This window comes from Chionomys nivalis, chromosome 5, assembly GCF_950005125.1.
Source record: "Chionomys nivalis chromosome 5, mChiNiv1.1, whole genome shotgun sequence".
NCBI classification, from domain to species: domain Eukaryota; kingdom Metazoa; phylum Chordata; class Mammalia; order Rodentia; family Cricetidae; genus Chionomys; species Chionomys nivalis.
The window spans coordinates 70,125,641-70,152,396 of NC_080090.1; the positions used below are offsets into that span (position 1 = coordinate 70,125,641).

Below are 26,756 nucleotides of genomic sequence, written 5' to 3' on the forward strand. Positions count from 1 at the left end.
TGCAACAGGAATTTGAAGCATCATAATCATCTTTATTTAGAAATTTCAAAATCATATTAGTGGCAGAGTAGACCATGTAAATTTTTCCGTATTTAATATTCTTCTTGTCATTTTGATTTAGGAGATCTTGAATTGAGGCCCTCAACATTCCTCAATATTGACCCCCTCATGGGACTTTTGAAGATTCAAGAAACCCAAGATCTGGATGCTGGTGATTATACCTGTGTAGCCATCAATGATGCTGGAAGAGCAACTGGCAGGCTAACTCTGGATGTAGGCTGTAAGCTTTCATGTCCATTGGTTGCATTATTTTTCTGACACAGAGTTGTTATTTTCCATGTTGATCAACTGTGAAACAATTTGGTGTAAATATTTGTCAAATAGCAAATCCAGCATGGGCATTTCAGATGACTAACATCATAACAGTGGCTCGCAATTCCTAGGAGCTTCCAATGTACCATTCATTGTGCCAAGAATGTCGTATGGGTTGTCCCATTACCCTCTCACAACCACACTAAGAGGAGCTACTATGATTATGTCTTATACGAATATAAGGACACTAAGCTTATATAAGCTGAGTCGCTTGATCAGGGCTGCAGAGCTAGGGAGGGGCAGAGCCTGAGTATTTAATTGCAAGCTATCTGACCTCAGAGACTTATCGGCTTCACCCATACGTATCATCTATTGCCATTTTTCTGTCAGTAGTCATCCCTTCTGCCATCAGATTCCCAATTATTAACATCTGGAGGCTAGAAAGTAGAGTTTGGCCCTAGACCATAATCTAGAGATGTTGATGACAGCAAAGGTGACAGATTATTCTTTTGTTTTAGTTTAAAAAATCCACAAGGAGTTCCTCCCCAGTGTCTGAAATAAAATACTAACTACACATGTCGATCACCATGGAAAGATGCGATGTGCGCATGACAACTGTATTTGTGTTCTCAGGAAGTTTGGTTCCTACCTCATCAACTATTTCACATCTCCTAGAAAAAATAAACAAAACAAACAAAAGTCATTCTACACACAATGTGGTAAAGCTAGAAATAAAACAGAACTTGTTTTTCATGGAAAAGAATGGGGCAACTTAATTTTCACAGATAATTAAATATCTGTATCTCTTTAAACTTGTAAGTATAGAATGTCATTAAATTATATTTTCTTTTCTGTATGTTATGTACAAGAAATTTTTTGTCATGCTCAAGTTGATTTTTAAAACACGAATGAAGAAAATGAATCCTTTACAAACCATTTTAGTTCTATTATCTTAAGCCTTTAAGTGAAAATTATGGCCCTGTGTGCCTGATATTTTCTTTCAAAGAAACCAATTTTCTTCCCTCCTGAGACCTGTTCTGATTCTGGTCCTTTGCCCTTGGCTGTCTGCTGAACATGACTCATTCTTGCTAAATATGCCCTGAAAGTTTAATACAGAATTCTGGTAATGGCACAAAGATTGTTATAGACTTTGTCTAGGGTAGTGCAAGATGTCCAGGGTGGTGTTTTAACAATAACTGCACTCTGTTATTATTAAGATAAATACCTTGAAAATAATATTGGACCTGCTGGATAAAAGGAGGGTCTCTGATTCTCCTGGAAGACTTTCAACTATACTAATGATTTTGGAAATGTAAGACTCAAGTACAGGAGGTCATTAGGTACAGAATTGGTGTTTTTAAGAAACACAGTAAGGGTGAAATTCCAGTTCTCAGTACCTTCTGTTCTGTCTCTCCATGTTTCCCACGGAGATTTCTTATATTCACACAGCGTTCTTTTGCATGTTCAGCTCTAAAGGGGCAGAGAAATGGACTCAGTAATAAAATAGTGAAATGGACTTAGTAATAAAATAGTGACCCCTTAGACACACTACCAATGGTTTAGAAAGTCTGGGGACCACATGCATACTCCTTGCTTACTGACTGTTCCTACTTAGTCATTTTTTTCTTCTGCGTTGTTTAGATTCTCTCTATTGTCCAGAAGTGAAGGCTAGTGATTCTCTACTGTCCAGCAGTGCACCACATATAAAGGCTAGTGGTATCTGTTCTTGGTGTCTCATGGTGATATGTTAGTGGCTCTTCTCATTACAAAATACTTGAAAAGATGCCTTCAGGTAGAACGAGTTCCTTCAGCTCCAGTTTGAGCATGCATAGTCTATTACAGCAGAGTGTGAGGTGGCTGGCTCATCTCAGAGTGTCAGTGGTCAGGAAGAGGTGGTGAATGAGTCCTGCTGCTCAGCTTGCTTTTATCTCAATCTGAGACCCTTGTTCACAGATAGTGTCATGCACCTTCAAGGTGGATCTTACCTCCTCAGTTACACCTCTCTGGAAACATCCTCAGACATACCCAAGTGTTTGAAAATCCAGTTACATTGACAGGAAAGATTAAATATAACCAGAAACTTCCCCCCAAATATCTTCTTTTTATTCGTCATTCGGTAAGTGTAGATGAACTCTGTTACTAGAAGTATTCTCTGTCCTGTTGGCCCCCTGGACCGGTTTCTCTCGCCTGCCTGTTCCCAATTAACCAATCTGAGGTTTACTATCAGTTACAATTGTTTGTTCAATGACTTAGGCCTCTGACGACTGACTAGCTCTAACTATAAATTAACCCCTTTCCAATAGTTCATATGTTACCATGAAGCTCGTGGCTTGTCGGTAATGTTCAGACCTTTCTCCTTTGGCGGGTACATGGCACCTCTTCAACTCTGCCTACCCTCTCTGTAAATCTTTGTTTGGATTTCCTGCCTAATTTACTCTGATAAGATGTTGGCTGAAACAGCTTTACTCGTCAACCAAAAAAAAGCAACACGTATGCAAAGCACATCAGAGCTTTGATTAGCTCCATTATAGTCAAGATCCTTACCATTCATGACTCTTCTAAAGCAATGAGTTTCTCGGTTTTGATCCCAATGATTATGCTGAATGAACCATCCACAGAAATGAATTATCTGCTTGCTGCGATGTTGCCCATTGCTAATGACTGGCAAATAATGTTGAAGATGGCACCATTGTGCTTCTGTTGTTCCATAATATTCAGATTCTTCATTGTATCCTTCTTAGAGCTGCTCATAAGGTGTGAGTAGTCTGACCTGCCCATGGGAGATTGTGGTTTCATATGGTAGCAAAATGTAGTGTGTACATGCTACAAACCATGATTGTAGAGATGATTGTGGTTTTTAGTGTGAGGCTTAAAAGAAAACACACTGTGGATGGAAACTTTCTCCAGAATTAATATAGTGGTTAAGAAGATAGACACTTGAGAGAAAATGGGTTGTCCCCTGACTTTCCTTATTTTAAAGATATAAATGGCATTTATTTTAGAGGCAAATTAGAAAGATGAAATGAGATGTTATCACTTATATACTCTTGGTATGTTAACTATTACCTATGGGACTGATAAATGCAACATATATCTTGTATGTAACTTCATCTATGTTGTGATTATTTTCTTTCTCCAAGTCTCAAAAATGATATAGGAATGCCTACATAAAATGATACAGTATTCAAGATTAGAATTTGGCCTTTTAGTATGAAACTTATTGTCTCAATTTGACTCCTTTTTATAAAGGACTTGAAACATGTTAAGTACTAAGTTTAGCCGTGATAAAATTATTCATTCGAGTTACAAAATTATTAGGCATATTTGTGAGTTGCTTGTGACTTAAGAACAAAACATGCTTTTATCCATATTATGTAGTTATTTGGACTTTTAGATTGTTTTTCTGTGGGCCTGTTACCTCAAAGCAGCAATACTGGAACACACACACACAAAATAAAATAACAAAAGTACTGTTAATATTATTCTTGAGTTTGAGCTTCTTGTAGCAAGCATCCTTTTTCCTGTTTCTCATTATCATGGCTTTAAGTTATGGACATTTCAGGTCAACAGGGAAAGTTACCAATACTTTTCATCCCTTGTAACGGGGGGTAGTGAATTGTGAAGTCATTTGGAAGAAGAGGGGATTGGAAACATCAAACACAAAGTTGGCCTGGCAGTAATTTTTTAAAGCATTCCACACCACACAGGGTTTGAGCCTTAGACTGTGGTTTTGTGTTTTGTGGTTTGGTGGAACCAAAGCAATGTGTCTAGTCATTTTAGGAAAGAAAATCTCTGATTGACATAATGCAAGAGTTGCCACAGAGGGAATATATGTTTAACTGTCTAGGGGGTCAAGAAAAATAATTCAGAATAGAGTTTAGAGCAAGATGGTGAATTGGTTTATGACTTATAGTTTTAAAACAATGAATCTGCACAGTCATAGTTATCTCTACAGACAATAAACTGTGCTGTGGTGTTACCCCTGTGCATAGCTCAGTGAGCCACACAGATGCTCAGGAAATCACTAGGGATCAGACATTACCCTAAGAGAATGAATGAAGTACCAAACGTGATAGCAAACACAAATATCAAACTCCAGAACTCAGATCTAAAAAATTAACTCTGTAATTTTCATGTTTAATATATCTAGTATTGAGGTAGTTGCTTCATGCTACATTATTAGTAAAAATCATCTCTTTTGACAACTTGAAACATGAAAGCCTACTTTTCCTTTGTGTTCTTAAAGAAATTAAAACAGGGGAGAAGGGTGAAATGATTTGCCCAAGATCACAGACTATAAAGAGTGGAACTGCCCTTCGAATTCACTCTGTGGGTTCTTACCCTTCTAAGTAACACTCTCTTTTAGAAAAGCACCCTTGTGTACTCTCAGCAAGTCACTACTGCTCTCCTAGTCTCTAGTTTCGTGAATCTATTCGCAACTCACCCAGAAAAACCTCACTTGGAGGCCGTGTTGGCCACAGTTAGGAGGAGGAAGTATTTAAGTCTTCTTGGCTCAGCTAGGAGCTGCTTCATTTTGGAAGTTTGTATGTGGTGGACGTTGTGCTGGCTGCTCTCTCGGGCCTGGTGTTCTCATTTGCCTCTTGTTTTGAGACTCAGCACTTACGTTCCTTGCTCTGATGTCTTGTGCCTGATGCTTTTCTAGAATCTGCTTTGCAATGCATGACTTCTCCCATCTTGATTAGGTTTGTGGGTGTAACTTGAGTTTGCTTTTCTGTTCTGATTCCAGATTCCCTTCCTCTGTTACTTCTGAACTGTTAGTGTATCACTTTTCGTTGGTAATTATATTTTAACGTTTCAATAAAGGGAGATATATCCCTTCCCTCAAGTAGTTGGTGGACTTCAGTCTTCTATATATTTTTTTCTCTCATATGTTACTCCCTATTGCAGTTTCTCCTCCCTCTATTCCCTCCAATCTCCCCCTGACGCTTCCCTTCTTCCCTAGATCCATGCCCCCTTCATCTCCCCTCAGAAAGAACAGGACCCCCCCCCTAGGAACATCAATCAAACATGACAAAATATGCTACAATAAAACCAGGTACATACCATCACATCAACGCTTTACAAGGCAACCCATTAGGAGGGAAAGGGTCCCATAAGAAGGCAAAAGACTCAGTGACTGTCCCTGCTCCCATGGTTAGGAATCTCACACGATCACTAAACTACTTTGTTATAGCATATATGCAGAGGACCTAGGTCAGACTCCTACAGGCTCCCTGATCTCTGAGAGCCCCCATGAGTCCCAGTCTGTTGATTCTGTGGGCTGTGTTCTCCTGACCCTTTTGGTCCCTCCTATCCTTTCTCTTCCTTCTCCTCCTCATCTGCAGGACTCCCCAAGCTCCACCTAATGTTGGGCTTTGGGACTCTGTATCTGCTCCCATCAGTTTCTGGTTGAAGTCTCTCTGGTCTCTTTGACAAGGATTCTGCTAGACTCCAGTCCCAGAACACCCACAGCAGGACAAACTGTTGGTGGAAGGTTTTGTGTCTGTGTTAGCGTCTTAATGCCTCCACCTTGAGGCCTTGCCTGGTTTACATAAAATGGCTGATTCAGGCTCCAAGAATTCCAGTCTTTGCTAGGGTTATTCTCGTAGATTCCATGAAGTTTCCAGTAGGTTTCCACCTCGCCTCCTGAAATGTCCCCCAATTCCATCATTTCTCCCAGCATTTTCTCCCTGCCCTCACCAGTTGATCCCTCCTGTTTCCAACCCCACTTGCTCCCAGTCCTCCTGTGAAATCTATTTCCCCTTTCCAAGGAGATCCTTGTATCCCGCTTTAAGCCTTCCTTGTTGCTTAGCCTTTCTGGGTCTGTGGACCGTAGCACGATTGTCTCTTACTTTGCAGCTATATCCACTTATAAGTGAGTACATACTATGTTTGTCATTCTGGGTCTGGGTTTTCTCATTTAGGGTGATTTTTTTCCAAGTTGCATCTATTTGCCTGCAAATTTCATGATGCCATTGTTTTTAACAGCTGAGCAATACTCCATTGTGTAGATGTACCATATTTGCTATTTCCATTCTTCAGTTGATGGCATCTAGGTTGTTTTCGGGCTCTGGCTATTATGAATAAAACTGCTGTGAACATAGTTGAGCAAGTGTCCTTGTTTTAAGACAGAACATCTTTTAGGTACATTCCCAGGACTGGTATTGTTGGGTGTTAAGGTATATTGATTCTCAGTTTTCTGAGAATGTGCCATATTGATTTCCACAGTAACTGTATTAGTTTGTACTCCAACAAGTAATGGAAGAGTGTTTCCCTTGCTCTATACTCTCTCCAGCATGAGTTGTCCCTTGTGATTTTGATCTTAGCCATCCTGACAGGTGTAAGGTGGAATCTCAAAGTTGTTTTGATTTGCATTTCCCTGATGGCCAAGGATGCTGAACATTTCTTTCATTGTTTCTAGGATGTTTGAGGTTCCTCTACTGAGAATTCTCTGTTTAGATCTGTGTCCCATTTTTAAATTGGTTTATTTGGTTTGTTGAAGCCTAGTTTGTTTATATATTTTGGGTATTAGCCCTCCATCAGGTGTGGAGTTGGTGAAGATCTTTTCTTATTCTGTAGTCTGCTGCTTTGTCCTATTGGTGGTGTCTTTTGCTTTACAGAAGCTTTCAGTTTCATAAGGCCCCATTTATTAATTGTTGATTTTACTGCCTGCCCTATTGGTGTTCTGTTCAGGAAGTTATGTCCTGTGCCAGTGTTTCAGGGCTAGTCTCTGCTTTCTCTTCTATCAGGTTCAGTGTACCTGATTTTATGTTGAGACCTTTGATCCACTTGGACTTGAGCTTTGTGCAGGATGATTGCCTATGGATCTATTTGCAATCTTCTACATGCAGACATCCAGTTAGACCACCACCTTTTGCTCAAGATGCTTTGTTTTTTTCCATTGTATATATCCAACTTCTTTATCAAAAATTAAGTGTTCAAATGTATATGAATTTACGTCTGGGTCTTCAATTCAATTTCATTGATCAACATGTCTGTTTTTATGCCAATACCATGGGGTTTTATTTGTTTGTTTGTTTTTTATACAGTTTTTTTTTTTTTTACAGTTTTGGGTTTTTTTTTTCTACTGCTTGAAATCAGGGATGATGGTGATACCTTCTGAAGTTCTTTTATTGTATAGGTTTGTTTTATATATCCTGAATTTTTTGTTTTTCTATATGAAGTTGAGTCTTATTCTTTAAAGGTCTATAAGGAGAGAAACTTAAAGCAATTCTACTAAAGTCAGGAACAAGACGAGGCTGTCCACTCTCTTCATATCTGTTCAATATAGTACCAATATAGTATTGGAGTTCTAGCTAGAGTAATAAGACAAAGGGGATACAAATTGGATAAGAAGAAGTCAAATTATCGATATTTGCTCATGACAGGGTAGTATACATATGCCACCCCAAAAATTCTACAAGGGAACTCCTACAGCTGAAAAATAACTTCAGTGAAATGGCTGTATAAAAGATTAATTCAATTAAAATCAGTAACCCTTCTATATACAAATGCCAGATGGGTTGAGAAAGAAATCAGGGAAATGATACCCTTTACAATAGCCACAAATATAAAATATCTTGGTGTAACTCTAACCAAGCAAGTAAATGACCTATTTGATAAAAACTTCAAGTTCTTGAGGAAGGAAATAGAAGATATCAGATGATGGAAAAATCTTCCATGCTCCTGGATTTACTAGGATTAACATAGTAAAAAATAGCCATACTACCAAAAACAGCCTGTAGATTCAATGCAGTCCCCATCAAAATTTCAACATGTGTGTTTTACTGTTTTGAAATTTATTTTCTGACTATTGCTATATTCTTCTTTCCAAGGTCTTAGCCTAACACATATTGAGACTTCTAGACTAAACTTCCTTTTTTCTAGACAATATTTATATTTTAGAATCTTTTTAATGTTGTAATTACTACTACTATTATTATTTGGGGGCAGGTTCTTATTATGTAGTTCTGGCTGACCTAAAACTATTAGAACAGGCTGGCCATGAACTCACAGAGCTCACTCTACCTCTACCCCTTGAGCATATCACCATGCCCCAGCATGCTTCGTGTTTTAGATTAATTAACTACATTACTATAGGGGGAAAAGTAACCAAATATTAGGAATAAAGTGAGAAAACAATGAGTTACTTTATTAACTATATTTAAAATATGCTTATTTGTCATTTTTAAGTTGATTTCCAATGAATATGATTTCTAAAATTGTCTAAACAAAGATAAACTATTGTTTTCTGAGAGCATCTTTTTCAATTGTGGTTTTCATCTTAAATTTTATAAGTAAGATGGCCTTTGAAATTGTAATGTATCTTGCAAGATGCAAGTACAAATGTACTGGGTTGAGGTGTCTCCATCATATATTTGTACACATATTCTAAAGTCTGAATTATTACCATAGCTTTTCATGCTGATTTAGTAATTCATTCACTGGTATCTATTGGCCACACACAATGTACTACATAATACATTAGCTACTGTTAAGGGATAAAACTATAGTTGTCAACATAGGCTGTTTAGAAAATAAAGCAGCAGATAATCAAGTAATAGTTTGTTTTGGGAGAAATTATTCATGGATCTGGTAGAGAGGATTGTCTTAGATCTCTAAGAGGGAAGTGATGATTCCCATTTATGATAAAGATGACATCATAGAGGAATGTTTTTTGGAAACTGGGTTAAAGGGTTTTCAATATTTCAACATCATATCTTACCCTTGAAGGGGAGGTAATAACACAAGTTATAAAATGATGAAGGCCGGCTCTCACTTGAAGAAGAGCAAGGATAGCTGACCTCCAGAGGGCAGGCTTTGTGTGGTGTAGGAAGTAATGGAAACAGAGCTGCAGAGTGAGAGGCCGCCTAGTCCAGGATGAAATAAGAACCAAGCCTGCTGGAAGACATCTGTACATCCAGTCTGCAGATGTGGGATGAGAAGGAAGGAAGGAAGTGATTTCTACAGCATCTTTTGTAAACAAGACGACTAGCCAGTATACCCAGACCCAGTTATTAGAACACATGGAGAAGGAGAGGCTGATAAAATGACAGAGGATTGTGACTCTGAAATGGACACTAGCTTTAACCCTATCTTCCTCATTCAGCTCCATGTGACACTTAGCCAATCAATTAAGTATCCTCATACATAACACCAGGTGGGGTCATTCTGAAGCCTGAAAACCATTTGAAATCATTTGACAAAAGACTTGGCTCTCAAAATGATGACATACCACTCCTAGGTCGTTACCCAGAGGATACTCTGCCATACCACAAGGACACTTTCACAACTGTGCTCACAGCAGCTTTTTCCATAATAGCCAGAATCTAGAAACAACTTAGATGTCCCTCAGCTGAAAAATGGATAAAGAAAAGGTGGTACATTTACACAATGGAGCATAGTTTGGCTACTAAAAACAGTGACATCAAGAAATTTGCTGGCAAATGGATGAAACGAGAAAAGATCATCCTGAGTGATGTAACCCAGACCCCAAAAGACAAACATGGCAGGTGCCTAGTCCAGCTGTCATCAGAGAGGCTTCACCCAGCAACTGATGGAAACAGATGCAGAGACCCACAGCCAAACGTTAGATGGAGCTCAGGGAATCCTGCTGGAGATGGGGAGGAGGATTGAAGGACCCAGTTCTGACAAGGGACCACAAAAACACACACAGAACTAACCAACGTGCACTCATAGGGGCTCACAGAGACTGAACTGACAACCAGGAAGCCTGCATGGGACTGATGTAGGCCCTCTACATACCTGTTACAGTTGTGTAACTTGGTCTTTACGTGAGACTCCTAACAGGGAGCAGGGGCTGTCTCTGACTGTTTTGTCTGCTTTGGGGACCCATTCCTATCATGCTGTCTCGTCCAGCCTTAATAGAAGAGGAGGTGCCTAATCACACCGCAATTGATATGCCATGGCTGACCGACATCCATGGGAGGCCCACCTGTATTTGCAAAAAAACAGTGGAGGAGGAGTGGATGAGGTGGGGGTGGGCAACTGGAAGAGGGGAAGCAGGGGAAACTTTGACTGGGACTTAGACAAACAAACAAACAAAATAGTTTTGTTCACACACACGCACACACACACACATACGCACACACAAATCGAGCCAACGAGATTTTGAAAAATACCAGAAATATCATAAATAACTTATTTAGGAGAATATAAGGTTTGAGCACCATAAAATATGCTCATATTGAAAACAAATTCCTTTCTATAATAATTCTCTTTAAGATGATCTTCATATCACCTACAACTTTACTTCAAGAGCTTAGTGTTCATTCTAAATGTTCATTCATGAAGAAGAAAATACTTCTGTCATATGTCAGACAGGAATAGCTATAGGGTGAATTTGCAATATTGTATGAACAATGACTTGTTACAAATTCAATCTGTTGATAATTTAACAAGGTTTATTCTTAATGAGTACACATCCTCTACAAGTGACATTTTTGTGTTTTCTATCTTCCAGCACCTCCAGTTTTCATACAAGAACCTTCTGATGTGTCCATGGAAATTGGCTCCAATGTGACATTACCTTGTTATGTCCAGGGTTATCCAGAACCAAAGATCAAATGGCGAAGACTAGACAACATGCCAGTTTTCTCAAGACCCTTCTCAGTTAGTTCCGTCAGCCAGCTGAGAACAGGCGCTCTCTTTATTTCAAGTAGGTTAAAGGGTATGCGTGTGTGCATGTGTGTTAGCATGCGTGTGTATTTGTGCACTTGTTTATATATATTCTTTTGTATGTGTGTATTTCTTGTTTTTACATAGTTCCCTTTTTGTTTTTCTTCTTTGAAGATAAAGATTCAGTATGGTAGCTCAGAAGGCCTTTTGACCTCTGTCTTCTTTTCTCAGCCTCCTGTGTGCCACTAGGCCAGACTCTATCTACAAATATCTATGTTCATAATTTGCTAGTAGATTGAACTGGACACACTTGGTTATAATATTTATAAGATTAAAATCATTCCAATATTTAAAAATCTCATCTTGGTTTCCTTATTGTTTGCAAGCCAAGAACTACCTTTAAAGGCTTGAACATCAGCCTCCTGACCATGCCTTCCAGATTGCAACTAATGCTACCCTCCTGATGCTGTCTTTAATTGTGCATCTTCTATAATGCTCTTCATGATCTTGGAAAACAGTTCTATGTATTTGTTATGATAGCATAATAAAAATTGCATTGTTATACAACATGCAGTAAAAAGGAGGATGAGAAAAATAAATTTGTATTAAAAATGTGTGTTTTTACATGTGAATACTTGGTGTCTCTACAGTATGTGGTCCTTCACTAAGGACATCAGAACTCAGCACAGAGTATAGATAGCATCTAGTAGTTTTCCTAGCTAGATGAATAGCTATGACTTTTCCTATACAGAGTTAGGCTTGCATGATTATACATACATCAAATCTACAAATTTCTAGTGGAGTCTTCATAATTCTTGCCAGACTTCGGACACTATTTATTTCTCTATGAATCTGCTCTGTGTATTTTCTCCCTAGTTTTTTATTCCCTAAATGTAAACAGGTTCTGCCCTTACTGACTGGGGCAACGAAACACTGACCCCCACAAACAGCAGAAGTGCACCCCGGGTGGCTTACCATTCTACTCTTTGAAGAGATACTTCAAAGATCTTTCTTCAAGCTCTGCTTTTGATTTATAATTCTCCATAAGTAGACGGCTCTTCCTATCTACTAGCTACTCTTTTTTTTATATATAATTTTGGAGATTATAATTTAATTAGGACATTTCTTTCTTCCCTTTACTTCCTCTAACCCCTCCCCCATATACCCGTTTCCTCTCTCCTTCAAATTTGTGGCCTTTAAAAAAACTAATTGTTATTGCATGCATATATGTGTGTTTATGTGTGTGTGTGTGTTCCTAAATATAACCTTTACAGGCCATATAATTCTGCCTGTATGTATATGTGGCACTAGACAACCAGTTGGTGTCTCTTCCCTGGAATCTATCCTGTTTCCAGCTTTCCTCAGTTGCCTGTAGCTCCTTGTGTACAGTTGAAGCCTGGCAGGCTTTTCTCTGTGCAATTTGGCATGCTCACTGGTGTCACCCTTATTCAGCTCACATTTGGGCCGTTACGTTGTTGAGACTTGATGTCCAGATGCTCTTTAAACTACAGCTGGGATCTTACCTCTGCTATGAATTCCTAACTCCTCCACATACAATCAATTCTTCTTTCCTGTCTGTGCATCCACAGCTCACTGTATAAACATCATAGAGAATTTGTTACCCTGCTGTGATGTCTGAGCTTGTTCGCTCCTTCCCTAGAAAGCAATGGCCAGAAGGTGCTTATGTAATTTCTGTCACAGATCTCAGCACTGTGCCTGGTGCAGTATCAAGATTTCATGGTGGTCCTGAATGAATAAATGAGTTCTTCTTTCTAGATTTATGGGCAAGTGATAAAGGAACATATATCTGTGAAGCTGAAAACCAGTTTGGAAAAATACAGTCACAGACAACAGTAACGGTGACAGGACTCGGTAAGATTAATTAACTTCAAAAACTTCGAACTTCTTTGATGTTGATGATATCATCCCTTGCTTATGACAATATCTATTTATTCTAGAGCCAGGTAGAGGTTTTTGTCCCTAAGCCATATTTCATACAATGTTACAACTATAAACAATTTAAAGAACATCTGCTTCAGGCTCCGCATCTTCTGTTGATTATTGGTCATTCTAAAGCACACTGACTGATTAAACTATTCATTTATTCCCAGTATGGAAATTCTCATACTGAAAATAAATAAATTCTTTAGAATTGTTTTTACATAGTATTTTATAGTTCAAATTATTATAACATTAAATATTTTACTGCATGTATCTCATTAATACTGTTTTATAGAATTTTCTGTGTGTCTTCATTTGCCTATCTCTACCTACATTTTTTGAGTTATATCTTTTAAAGATTTTGTGCTCATTCGTGGTATTGCTTTGTTAATTTCTAGGAAAGCACATTCAAGTTCTTTTTCATTCTTATTTTAAATTCTGTTCCTGAAAGCTCCAGGTTTAAACATGATTTGTAGTCATCTTGCTTATAATAATACCACCACCACCCCTGTTCTGATGAAGCTGGGTCTTCTTTCTTTGATGTAGTTGCCCCGCTAATTGGAATCAGCCCTTCTGTGGCTAATATTATTGAAGGACAGCAGCTAACCCTGCCTTGTACCCTGTTGGCTGGAAATCCCATCCCAGAACGGCGGTGGATGAAGAACTCAGCTATGGTAAGAACTTTTATTTATTTTCTCCTAAGAATTAATGAACTATGTCACAAACACTAAAAGCCTGGTTTTGTAAACATGTTTTATAAGCATGCCAAATCTTTTCTTGAAAAAAGATTTCTCATTTTATTTATTTGTCCAGTGTGTGTGTGTGTGTGTGTGTGTGTGTGTGTAGGTAGGTAGGTAGGTAGGTATCACAGTTCAATAGAAGGTATCAAATCCTGTGGAGAGGACTTAGAAGCAGTTGGAAACCACCTGAGGTGGGTGGGTCTGGAGAACTGAGCTCAGCTGCCTCTGCAAGAGCAGTGCCCTTAACTGTGGATCCATCTCTCTATCAAAAAGGCTTCCTTTTTATGTTATTATGTTTATGCAATCTATATTATTTGGAGCTTTAAGTTTTAAAAAATAATTGGTAGTATAATTTTTATAATTTTACATTAAATTTGATGTTACTAATAAACTATTTTCAAAATATGTAAAATTTAAGTTAGTATTATTTTCTTAGTACTTAATTACTTTATACCCTTTTGTTTAGAATGTTATGAAATATTAGTATTCCTTTAAAATCTTCCAATTCATATATTACCCTTTTTGTGTTGAGCTGTAAATTTCTTTTGTGATGGATTAATTTAGGAAGGTAGATCCCTAGCATATAACTGAATATCAGCATATAATTTTTAATTAGGAAAGGATATGGGCAGCATTTCAATTCTATGAAAATTTTCCATAAATGTGTACTCTATTGAAACAGAACTTCATCTAGTGCAGACCACTTCCCCTGTTTTGCAGAGAATCTAGACTCACTGGCTTCTAGAAGTACTCATTAGAAGTGAATTGACTCCATATGAGGAATTACAAGCGTACTTATATTTATATAAAAAATTTGAAAAAAAAAACAGAATACCTCATGGACAAATAAATACCCTTAGATATGAAGCTAGCTTGACACTAACATGTAAAACGGTACAGGTTTAGAAACAATCCCTTGAATACTAAACTATTGTCAGGCTTCTCTGACATGGTTTCTGGATCATACTGTGTCTGTATTTTTTGAGCCTGGCAACAGGCAGGAGTGGGTGCTAAGATGAAGTCACACTCCCTTGGCATAAAGAAATACCTATGTGCCAGAACAAAAATATCAAAGAGCTTGCTAGTGGTGATGAAACCTTCCTGGAAAGGACAATTTCAACCAAAAGAAAAAGCTACTAGTGAAATGCGAGTCCTTAGCAGCAGAACTCAGAGAAACACAAGGTTGGTGGTATCTCTTTTATCCCCTTTCTGGGAGTGCATGACTCTCTGATAGAAAATCATAGGTATAATTCCGGAGAGATATCAGGATTGAATATGATTGATAAATTTTTAGGAACATTAAGGAACATTAGGAAATATTGGTTATTTTTTTTAACATAAAGAATGCTAAAATCCCAATTTGCTCTATAATAAATTTGATAATTCAGCTAAGAAAAAACAAGCAGAACTGATTTAGGCTGGCTTTTCTAATTAAAAATAAATGACTCTTTATTAATTCCTTTCGAAAGTTGGTACAGAATCCTTACATAACTATGCGCAGCGATGGGAGTCTCCATATTGAGAGAGTCCGGCTTCAGGATGGAGGCGAATATACTTGTGTGGCCACTAACGTTGCTGGAACCAATAACAAAACAACCTCTGTGGCCGTGCATGGTAAGAGAATCCTGATATAATTGTTTCCAAACCTTGTTCAAAACAGGACTCATAGGTTTTAATCAAATAACTCTGTTCCTCTAATTGCAAGAAGGAGAGACTTCTCCTGATTGTTATTTTATATTTCTTGAACAAGCTCTGCATTGTTACTACTGTTTCCAGATTTCCTTTCCCTATGTACACAAAGACATTCTAGGGAGTCACCAGCCACGTCTGGCCAAGAGCTTTTGTATGTGGTTTCTTAATTGATAAAAGTCAATTCAGCTCTCAAAGAATCATGCTTAAAAATACACTTTAATTTCAGGCAGGCTGAACTTATTGTTCTGTCCAAATTGCCTTAAATTTCCTCTTCTTTTTTTTTGGATTGTGCAACAAACATGTCCTTACTAATGACCCCTCTGTGTTGGGACTAAAAGTGACCCAAGCTTTGCTAAAAGTCATTTCATGTGTCATGTGTTCCGAGCAATCTTTTTTGCATGATAAATAATTTAAAGGTCACAAATAAGAAAATCCAGAGGCATTCTTTTTTTTCCACTTGTAACAATTACCAGGCTTTTTTAAAAAAAAAAAAAAACAATTCAATGATAATGTACACCTTCATAGTTTGAGGAGTTCTCCTAATATTTTTATAGTTGTCTTTAAGAGCTTGTTATATTGCTTTTATAATGTAATATTGAAAACAGATATATACAACAAATGAGTTTCTTAGGAAGAAAGTAGCAAAAGGTCAATAGAATACTTGGTTTCATTCATTTACTCAATTGCTATTTATAGCATGAGTTGGGAACACTACTAGCTTACACATTTTGTTTTGTCTGTTGAAGGTTCCAGAGGCGGTAAACCATCTCCTTCTACATGCCTGCTCCACCACCTCCTCCAGCTTTATGCCAATAGCTATCAACATCACTTGACATGTCCTTGAGAGGGTTCAAAAATACCCTCAGATAACTTACATTTAGTTATAACCTGAAATAATAACGGCATGTCGGGTTGTCTGCCCTTGTGTGGATATTTTTAAAGGACAGAGGATAAGTTTCGTGGAGGGTGCTGTGGACTGGCTTAAGGATGCTGCGTTGGAACACCCTCATGTTGTCTCCACCTTTTCTCCTAATGATCACCTAGGCAGAGCCCGAATTTTCACTTGTGGGGAGGAGAGATAAGATCAGTCATGTGGCCAGGTGCTGGTGGCACATGCCTTTAGTCCTAGCACTCGGCGGGGCAGAGACAGGTGGATCTCTGTGAATTCTACAGAGAGAGTGCCAGGACAGGCTCCAAAGCTACAGAGAAACCCTGTCTCAAAAAATAAAAAATAAAAATATATCAGTCATGTGTTTGCTGTCGCAGAAAGGCGAAAAGACAGACAGTCCAATGACCTGATTTACTGGGACATAAGACATTTTAATGACTAAAAGCTAAGAGGTCATTTCCCAACAGTTTTTGCTCCATTTTAGTCCAAAACAATCAACTGGTTTGGTCTATAACACCACCAAACCTGGCACAGCACAAAGTATGGCCGCTTCGTGCCTGCTTCATGTTAATGAGTTCATTCTTTGTTGTATCTGCTCTCAGGAATACCTATGAAAGATGTTCAACCAATTCTAAAAGGAAAAGATTTTTAAAAATGAAGAAATTCGAATACAAAGTCAGACAAAAAGGACAAAATCTAATTGTCAGATTGATTTACATAGACTCATGATCTGGAGAGAAGCTGCTCCTCCGTACCCAGATGTCAGCAAGCCTCAGAACTGATCAAATTTGCAACTTTTCTTCACTACTGTCTAACTTAATATGGCTTTAAAAACATGGCATTCCCTTATGTTGCCACAAATTGACAGCATATTTGAGAGCTGCGTATTCTGTCATGATCCTGGAAATTCAATTTCTCGCTTTCATGAGTAGCTCGATGTTCTTGTTTAGAGCTGGAGACTTGCTGCCAAGTCTTTAAGACAAAATTAGTGAAAGACTAATGCCAGCCATGGGAAAGTATGAGTGCATAGGATACATCATTCCAGCCTTCCACGGAGTTTTTGCACTTGGGGGGGTCTGTGGTATCTTCTGTTCTAGCAAATTTCTATTCCAGGGTAGTATGACATTTCTGGAAAATTCTGACTTTAAGCAAGAAATGTGGTAAGCAATTGAGCTCCAGGGAAGAGTTCTAGTCTCATCTTCCCACAGGATGCAATGGAAAGGTCTGGAAACACCAGGCTTCCATTGTGCTCCTTTTGTTAGAAATCATGCATGTGTGGAAGCCTTCATTGGAGTTGTTATTCTGAGGATATGGTGTGTTGGTCATTTGGGTGCGTTTCGGTTCTGGCTAAGAACACGGAGCAGAGCAAGCCCTCGGTCTTCCTTTCCTTTCATGGCTCCTCACATACTGTTGGCTTTCTCTGGCTTCCTAAAGGCAAAGACACGCTATTCTTAACTGGGAAATGTCTTGTCCTTTATTTTATCGCTTAAAGGTAAATTCCCAACATCTCTCTAGTTTTACTAAATTCCTTTTAAAGAACCATCCTTTTTATAATTTAAACTTAGTAAAACACTGAATGGCTCTGTGGACATGGATTTTGTTTAATAAGTGGTGGTTAAGCAGCTCATGTATTTAAAGGTGGGCTTACATCAGCTTACTGAAGTTCAACAGGTAGTGGACCGTAACCAGAGAGCTGTTCTCAAGATATATGTATAACCATTAGACTATAATCTATCTTGAATTTTTGGGAAATAATTGGTTTTATTCAGTCCAATTGTGTTTTCTTTAGAGAGGTCACCGTATTAGACATCACTTAACACTTGGTTTTAAGCTTTTATTAGATCCGTCTAGCTTATACTTATTGTATTTTTGCCATGCGTTCCCGTACTAAGATTATGTTAAACTGATTTTTCACAAACATTAAGAATGTATTGAAAATGTTCAATTTGAAGTATATGATACTAAATGGGAGCAAAGGTACTCAGATGTCCCCCTTCCTCCTGTCTCCAGTTCTGCCAACCATTCAGCACGGACAGCAGATACTCAGCACAATTGAGGGCATTCCAGTCACGTTACCCTGCAAAGCAAGTGGGATCCCCAGGCCATCTATCACCTGGTCAAAGGTAAACCATTGATCTAGTGGCAGTCCCTGAAATACAGTATGTGGGAGTATTGCAGAGTTACATCCGGGGGCTCTGGCAGGACAGTGAGAGAGGGAAATCAGTCCTTCACTGAGCTGGCTTCCTCTGCGGATAGCGTGAAAGGTTTCAATGTGCTGGATATCCTCCAAGGAATCAGGTGAATGTGTCTCAGATGGATCTCCCTGATAAAAGATGGCTGTAGTGGTGCCATTCACCTCTGCTACAGTTATGGTATCCTTGTCCTTAGGTAGCTATGCAGTGGAGGAGGAATGGCTTGGGATGGAGGAATGCCATTCCAGTGAATCTATTTGTCTCTTCTCTCTCATAAACAACTCCCTTCTAATTAGCCCTTTGCAAATCTTTTACCCCTTGCAGGTATTTCTCTCTCTCTTCCTTTTCTAAATAAAGCTATTCCTTTATATTACCTTTAAAAATATATACAAAAACATTTATGCTTTGTTATGCCTATAGAAAGGAGAGCTGATTTCAACTGGCAGCGCCAAGTTTTCTGCAGGGGCCGATGGGAGTCTGTATGTGGTGTCACCGGGAAGCGAGGAGAGTGGGGAGTACATCTGTACAGCCACCAACGCAGCTGGCTATGCCAAGAGGAAAGTGCAGCTGACTGTCTATGGTGAGAGCCACCCAAGGGAGGTTTGCCTTTGAAATAGCCTAACCATACAGATCTCACAATTTCTTCCTTAGTCAGGTACCCGAAGGTGGTGGCCTCAAAGTGAAGTTCCCTCCTAAGCTGACATTGTAAAAACAAAAGATACACTTTTATTTTCATTGCCAACCAAAACCACCTCCGCTTAGATTCTGATTTGTGGGAAAGTAATTGTATAACCTTTTGGAAAACTTCCACACTATTTTCCCAAGAAGTATGCTTACTACGTCCAACTTTTTGCAGGAACAGCAGTTAGTTAAAACTCCATGTGAAGCTAAGTCTTGGGTAGCAGCCTTCTGTTCTGGGGAGTACAGCTCCTCTGGGCAGACCTGAGGCCATCTCAGCTGACCTCTCCATGGTGTGCCGCAAGGAATGACTGAAGCTTGCTCCTCATTTCCTTTTAGCTCTTGCTATAAATGTATTAATAGGAAGTTTTAGGTATACCCCAAACCTTGGGACTCAACATCCTCTTGCAAGTGACTTAAGAACATTGGAAGTCTATGACTGAATGTAAATGAAACTGCTTTGTTTTCCGTGCATTATTTTCCCTTCCTCATCCTGTGTTTATTTTAGTAAGACCCCGAGTGTTTGGGGACCAAAGAGGACTGTCCCAGGATAAGCCTGTGGAGATCTCTGTCCTGGCTGGGGAAGAGGTGACACTCCCCTGTGAAGCTAAGAGTTTACCCCCACCCATCATTACTTGGGCCAAAGATAGTCAACTCATCTCTCCGTTTTCTCCAAGGTAAGAGGTCCAGGGTGAAGATCAACACAGGGAGACGTAAATTACTACATGATGTCCGCTAAGGCCTGCAACTGTATCAAAATATAACTTTACAGCTGCGCTAATTCACATGCACATCTGAGTTATGTATACCTTACACATCATTTCCAAAGGTCGTAAATGCTATGACGGCTTTGCCACAGTTCCCACTGGTCATTTTACTAGGTAGTTACTGAAATGGTTTGTGTGTGGGTTTCTCTCAACCCCGTGTGCAGAATTCCCTGTGTGCAGTAACAGAATTCTGTTACTCCCCAGAGGCAATAAAACACAACAGGCATTGTCGTATATAAGACTCAACTTTCATTAGCTGGTTTTGTAAATCTTTTTGATTAAACTCATCCATAAATAAGGTCCATTGAGATGATGTAATTTATAGGCTAAGTGACACAGCGTGAAGAATGCCAGGGCTTTAGGACACAACCATTGCTGCCTTCCAGATATGAGTTTAAACTCATCTTTGTCATATACAGCTTGCCTAAATGTTTGGCACCTTTTCCAGGGGACACTTTTGAATTTATGTCTTTTATTTGTATAGTGGGATGATACTTACCTGGGAGATTTCTATGAGATAATGGGCCAGAGAGATGGTTCAGTGGTTAAGAGCACTTGCTACTCTTGCAGAGGACCCAGGTTTATTTCCCATAACCCACATGATGACAGCTCATAAGCATCTGTAACTCTAATTTCAGGGGATCTACCACAAACTTGTGACCTCTGTAAGTGTTAGTGCACACACACACACATGACCATGTTATCATACACACATATGTACATGATAAAAAAAAACAGGAACAACTTTGCATAATTTTAATCTTTGAAAGAAGTTTACTGAAAATTATAAAGTAAAACATAGAATGTTACTTATAAAGCAATTCCATCGCATCCTTCCCCAGTCGGGATTTCTTTCCCTCCTTCGCTGTGCAACCCTTCATCCTGGAGAAGTTCAGAAAATTGCTTTTATGGTTTCAATTTTGTTTTTCTTGTCTGCTTTTAATTTGCTCTTCTGAAAAATATTATTACTATTTTGCTCTTTGCTTTATTGTATTACATGCATTCGGCACTACACACATGGAGTCAGCGTGTTCAATTTAACTGGTCTATGTGTCTTTTACTTCGTATTTAACCATTACTCTCCTTGGAGATACCGTGGTCTGCTTCTTGTTTCTTGTGAATTGCTTTCTTCTCACAAGTCTTTTCAGTGAAATTATGTCTGTTTGTGTGCACAAGCATGAGTTTTTTAGAAACTGTAACGTTGAACTATGCTTTCTTGTCATAAAGAACTCCTCCTTCCAGTCTTGCAGGCATTGCCCAGTTGCTCTCCTAAGGGGCGGAGGTGTCTCATTTATTTTCCACTCACACAGTGATTCTCAGCCCTCCTAATGCTGTGACCCTTTAGTACAACTCATGTCATGGTGACCCTCAACCATGCAATTATTTCATTGCTGCTTCTTAACTCTAATTTTACTGTGTGAATCATAATGCAATATGCATTATGCAGGATATCTGAGATGTGAGCCAATGTAAGGATTGTTCCACACCTCCTCCAGGAGTCATGACCCACAAATTGAGAACCACTGCCCTCACAGGATGCAGTGGGCCAGGCTTTACTTCCTAATAATGTGAAGCTTTGACTGGTTTAAACATTTCTGCAATTCAGTGGGTGTGAAATGGATATTTGAGTGGTTTTAGTTTTCATGGCATTGACTTCAAGTGAATGTGGACATGTGTGGCTGTGTGCTGGTTACTCATGCTGTCTGAACTGCCTCTCCATACTGGCTTCACAGGTTTATGTTGACTTCTCTCTTTCTTACTGGATGCAGATGTTTGATATTTGCTTTTGATAAGAAACTTGGGCCTGTCATATATATTGTCACCTGTCTCAGTCAGTCACTACGATTTTAATTTTATCTAATAACGATGTATTTGAGGATAAGTTTTTAATGCTTCTAATGAGCTCAAAGAATTAACCAATTCTTTGTAGATTTGTAGTCCTTGTATCTTTTTTGAGATTATATTCAAAATATTAAATATTTAAACCCTTTTTAAAGATTTATTTCTCATATTTAGACTACTCCATCTGAATTTTTATATTGCATATGATATTAAGCAGTAATGTAACTTAGTTTTTTTTTGCATTTGGAAAGTCAATTACCCAAGATCATTTTGAATAGTCAATTCTTACTTTATGGTGTGCATGTGTTTGTTTTCTGGAATGTATAAGGACTTTTTACATTCTAGATGAACATTCTACCATTGGACTACATTTCCAGGCCCTTTCTGCATGTTTCTCAATATTCCATCTAATATCGATTACAACGTGTGTTCTCATGCATGCATGTCATTTTTGATGTCTCTGTTCTTTACTATAGTTTGACTTAGCTCTAATAAATCTTGATATTAGGTAGATCTCTGTGGCTCTGACAGTCTCTCAAAAGGACTTTAATACAACATTAATAATACTTAATAACATCTAGTACATCATTATTTAGTGAGGGAGCTATTAAAGACAAATTTGAAAAGATGTACTTTCTGTTTGCCTTTACTGAAACACACTCAATTATTTGGGAAGCATTGAAAAAGAATGTTACAGTCATGAAGTCACTGGTAAGTTGCCAAATGCCCCTATTACCCTATTAAAAAAAATTATACCCATGCTCCTGTGAGTAACCCTAGATAACTCATTCTCTCTCTCTCTCTCTCTCTCTCTCTCTCTCTCTCTCTCTCTCTCTCTCTCTCTCTCTCTCTCTCTCTTTCTCACACACACACACACACACACACACATGAAGGTTGAAGAACCACTGGTTGAGGAAATGTAGGGTGTCAGTGGAAGTTGGAGAGAATAAGAGAATTGTAAAGGGGGTAAATATGATCAAAATACTTTGTATAAATATAGGAACATACAATAAAATGCGTTCGTGTTTTTAGTAACATGTGCTAATAAAAACTGAAAGGAAAAATGCTCAAAATAAGTTGAAAAGTTTACAACACACATTTGCTTTGTGTAGCAGAAGCCTATTGAAGCACAGAGATGGACAGTTGTTTGGTGACAGAATACAAAAGATAATTATGAGAACCTTGTTTCCATGGCCCATGGACCTGTGGGACGGTGGAGAGGGCTGTTTCAAAAGTTATTTGCAGCACAGTTGTGTAACACTGATGTGCGACTATGTGGGGGTGTTTGTTTTCTCTCATTCTATGATCTGATGTGTGGGTTTTCCTCCTAGACACACGTTCCTCCCTTCTGGGTCAATGAAGATCACAGAGACTCGCATTTCAGACAGTGGAATGTATCTTTGTGTTGCCACGAATATTGCTGGGAATGTGACTCAGTCTGTTAAATTAAGTGTCCATGGTGAGTATTGAAAAGATGACCTGGGTAGCTTTGTCCACTGTCCACAGTGAAGCCCATTTGATTGTGAACCTTTATGTTGTGTGTAGACCAAGAGTTCTGAACTATAAGAACATGGTTTTCTTCTATTTCCTCTGAAAAGTTTGTTGTCTATGTGTAACTCTCCCCTTTCTATTTTCAGACAATAATTGGACCTTGGTTTTTCTAGATGTCTCTATTGTTGTTGATATACAGTAGGGGAGGGAAATGTGTTCAAAATGTTGATATCTGATTGTATTCTCACAGAAGAACATTTTTGAAGAGTCACATTTGACATATAAAGAACTCAATAACTGAGAAAATGCTTCTTTCTGTCATTATTTGAGGTTCTCACACTTCTCTAGCGGAAGTGTTAGTTTACCACAATCCACCAGTTATTCTTCCCTTCAATGCTGATTATCCATCTCCATGGCAGATATGGAGCTAATAACAGAAACCTAAACATCATAGGAAAATGGTCTGAGATGGCATTAAGTTGGCTTCATTTCTAGACCAGTCGTGACAATGGCATCCCATTGAACTAGACTTTTTTTTAAAATTTATTTATTTATTTATTAAAGATTTCTGCCTCCTCCCCGCCACCGCCTCCCATTTCCCTCTCCCTCCCCCAATCAAGTCCCCCTCCCTCGTCAGCCCTAAGAGCAATCAGGGTTCCCTGCCCTGTGGGAAGTCCAAGGACCCCCCACCTCCATCCAGGTCTAGTAAGGTGAGCATCCAAACTGCCTAGGCTCCCACAAAGCCAGTACGTGCAGTAGGATCAAAAACCCATTGCCATTGTTCTTGAGTTCTCAGTAGTCCTCATTGTCCGCTATGTTCAGTGAGTCCGGTTTTATCCCATGCTTTTTCAGACCCAGGCCAGCTGGCCTTGGTGAGTTCCCGATAGAACATCCCCATTGTCTCAGTGTGTGGGTGCACCCCTTGCGGTCCTGAGTTCCTTGCTTGTGCTTTCTCTCCTTCTGCTCCTGATTTGGACCTTGAGATTTCAGTCCGGTGCTCCAATGTGGGTCTCTGTCTCTGTCTCCTTTCATCGCCTGATGAAGGTTAATGAACTAGACTTTTGACATCAGAAGAGGGTCCCATCATTTACCAACTCTCAGGCACTCGGTACATTACCTAACCTCTCATGTTTAGTGTTCTTTTTTCCCAGAATGATGATAACAATGCTTTTAACCTTAGAAGGATTTGAGACTGACACCCTGAGAATGGGCCTTTTACAGAGCTGCATCTCATGAATTCAAATTAGACTCCTGCCTCTATAGTGCACAATGTAAAGGTTTTTCTCTAGTGTTTAGATAAAGGTGCATCAGTATGTTCTCAAAAGGAAGATGCATCTGGGGAGACAATGTAAGCTATGTGTAATGTTTGTCTCTGAAATTAGAAAAAAAAACTTTAAAAGCATTTCTTAGTACCTACCTTCCATAAAGGGCATACAAACTGACTGTGACTGTAGAGAGAGAATTCTGTTTTGCTATGATATTATAGAGGTTCCTGAGAGGACTTTTGACCTTATGTTACTTATAAACTAAAGGAAACTGACTGTTGTTAAATGCTTCCTATTCATGAAGTTTGGGATTAGAAGTATTGTGTTTGTCATTTCCTATAGTCTCAGCAGTATACTGGTACTACACCTGTACATTTAATTCATTTTGCCTGGATTGTTAAAGAAATGTGCCTCAAGAGGCTCCCTAGCACACCCTACATCCCACAGCTAATAAGAGATTATTCTACTCTTTGTGTGTAACTTCTTGGTAAGGCATTTTCATTCAGAGTGAAAAAAAGGATTTATAAACATGTGATGATTAATGCTCAGTTATAATTTCCAGTTCCTCCAAAAATACAGCATGGAATTAGACACATAAAAGTCCAAGTTGGCCAGAGAGTAGACATCCCATGCAATGCCCATGGGTCTCCACCTCCTGTGTTCACCTGGTTTAAAAGTGCAAGGCCCGTGCCAATTGATGGGGTGCAGCTTCTTAGCAATCCAGATGGAACTCTGAGCATCGAGCAGGCTGTGATCTCAGATGCAGGCACATACACATGCGTTGCTACGAACATAGCCGGCACTGATGAAGCAGAGGCGACACTACACGTCCAAGGTGGGTTTTGACGTAAGAAACATATGTCTGGTAGAATGAGGGTGAGAATAAACAGGACTCCTGGGCTCTACACAGGATGTGCAATCATGGATCTCTTTAGGGAGATGACTACCTAAAACTTTAGCTTTGAAGGGCGCATTATCCAGAAGCTAATGTATGAACTGTTGCTAACCCCAAATGAAATTTTTATGTTTACTCTTTAAACTAAAGTCTCTGGTGTACATAATGGAAATGGTCCTAAGTAATGGGCCACCCAGCTTTTCTGGTTTGGGAGAAACTGCAGCTGGAGCTATTTGGAGTAGCATTTCACCTCATACCTCACCTCAACTGATCCCTGAGAGGTCATGGCTCGCTGCTTCTCTATTGTTGTTGGCTTTATTGTGAAGGCTGTTACTGAGGTTGGGCCAAGTGTCTGTCATGTTCTAGGCAATGGTGATGTTGTAGTGACAAATGCCCCTGCTTTCCTGAGCTATTCTAGTGTGAGTAGCCCTAAAACAAGTAAAGAAAGAAACAAGGTTCGTAGCTGGGGAAAAGTAGAGTGAGTAAATTAAAATAAGGTTACTGTTCTGGAAATTGACTACTTCAGGTTGGGGTGCCAGGTAGGAATTCTGTAATCCTTTAAAGTAGCATTTAGTTTGAGGGCTTCCTGGCTGGCAGGAACACTAATCACTAGAAGTGTTCTGTCTCACCCTGCCAGAGGGAATACCATACAAAGGCGGGAAGTAAGCATGAACAGTGTAAAAATCAGTGTAACACTTAGAACTTAGTAAATGGGACATTATAATTGCTGGGGAATGAGTGTCTAGGATGCTAGTGGGGAGCATATCTAGCTCATCTATTTGCTCAATAAACCTTACTAAGTGCACATGTTTAGAGTAAGAGGAGAAAAACAGCCATTTCTACTATTGCAAATCTCAGCAGTACATCACTACAGACTGTACACAGAGGTCGCATAGAACATTAATCCTAATGGGACTGTATTTGATAACAGTATACCTACAAGAAACCTTTAACATGGGTCAGAGAGCATAAAGATTTACATGGGAATGTGAGGAGAGGAAGCTAGAGATGTGGGAACATGCATGGTGCTACATGTTCGAACAACAGACAGAAGTGCCTGTTGGGAGACAGGAGAAGGGCAGAAAATTAGTAGGTGACTGAACACAGGCATCAAAGACTAAGGAAATCAGAATGAGAAAGTGTCCAAGGAAAATCAGAGGCAATGTATTTGTTTTTGTACTAGAACCACCTACAGTGGAAGACCTGCAGCCTCCTTTTAACACGCCATTCCAAGAAAGACTGGCCAATCAGCGCATCGCATTTCCATGCCCTGCAAAAGGTATGCAACACTTAGGGGTACAGGCGTGGGTAACAGGTCATAAGTTTGGGATATGGCTAAATTTCTAAATTTCTATCTGAAATTTCTGAAATTCCACCTGCCAGTCCTTGCTATAACATTTGAATATAACGGAAA

The 26,756-nt window shown here is 39.0% G+C and overlaps 1 protein-coding gene across 1 annotated transcript in view; it reads left to right on the forward strand.

The window, feature by feature from the left end:
* Positions 1–26,756, forward strand: part of Hmcn1 (hemicentin 1) — a 456,088-nt gene that overhangs the window by 238,755 nt on the left and 190,577 nt on the right. The window contains exons 15-25 of the mRNA XM_057769675.1: positions 122–280; positions 10,796–10,990; positions 12,727–12,822; positions 13,438–13,565; positions 15,101–15,245; positions 18,223–18,335; positions 18,825–18,984; positions 19,591–19,759; positions 23,023–23,150; positions 25,010–25,282; positions 26,526–26,621. Of these exons, the coding sequence (XP_057625658.1) occupies positions 122–280; positions 10,796–10,990; positions 12,727–12,822; positions 13,438–13,565; positions 15,101–15,245; positions 18,223–18,335; positions 18,825–18,984; positions 19,591–19,759; positions 23,023–23,150; positions 25,010–25,282; positions 26,526–26,621 (1,662 nt within the window). The remainder of the gene's footprint in view (positions 1–121; positions 281–10,795; positions 10,991–12,726; positions 12,823–13,437; positions 13,566–15,100; positions 15,246–18,222; positions 18,336–18,824; positions 18,985–19,590; positions 19,760–23,022; positions 23,151–25,009; positions 25,283–26,525; positions 26,622–26,756) is intronic.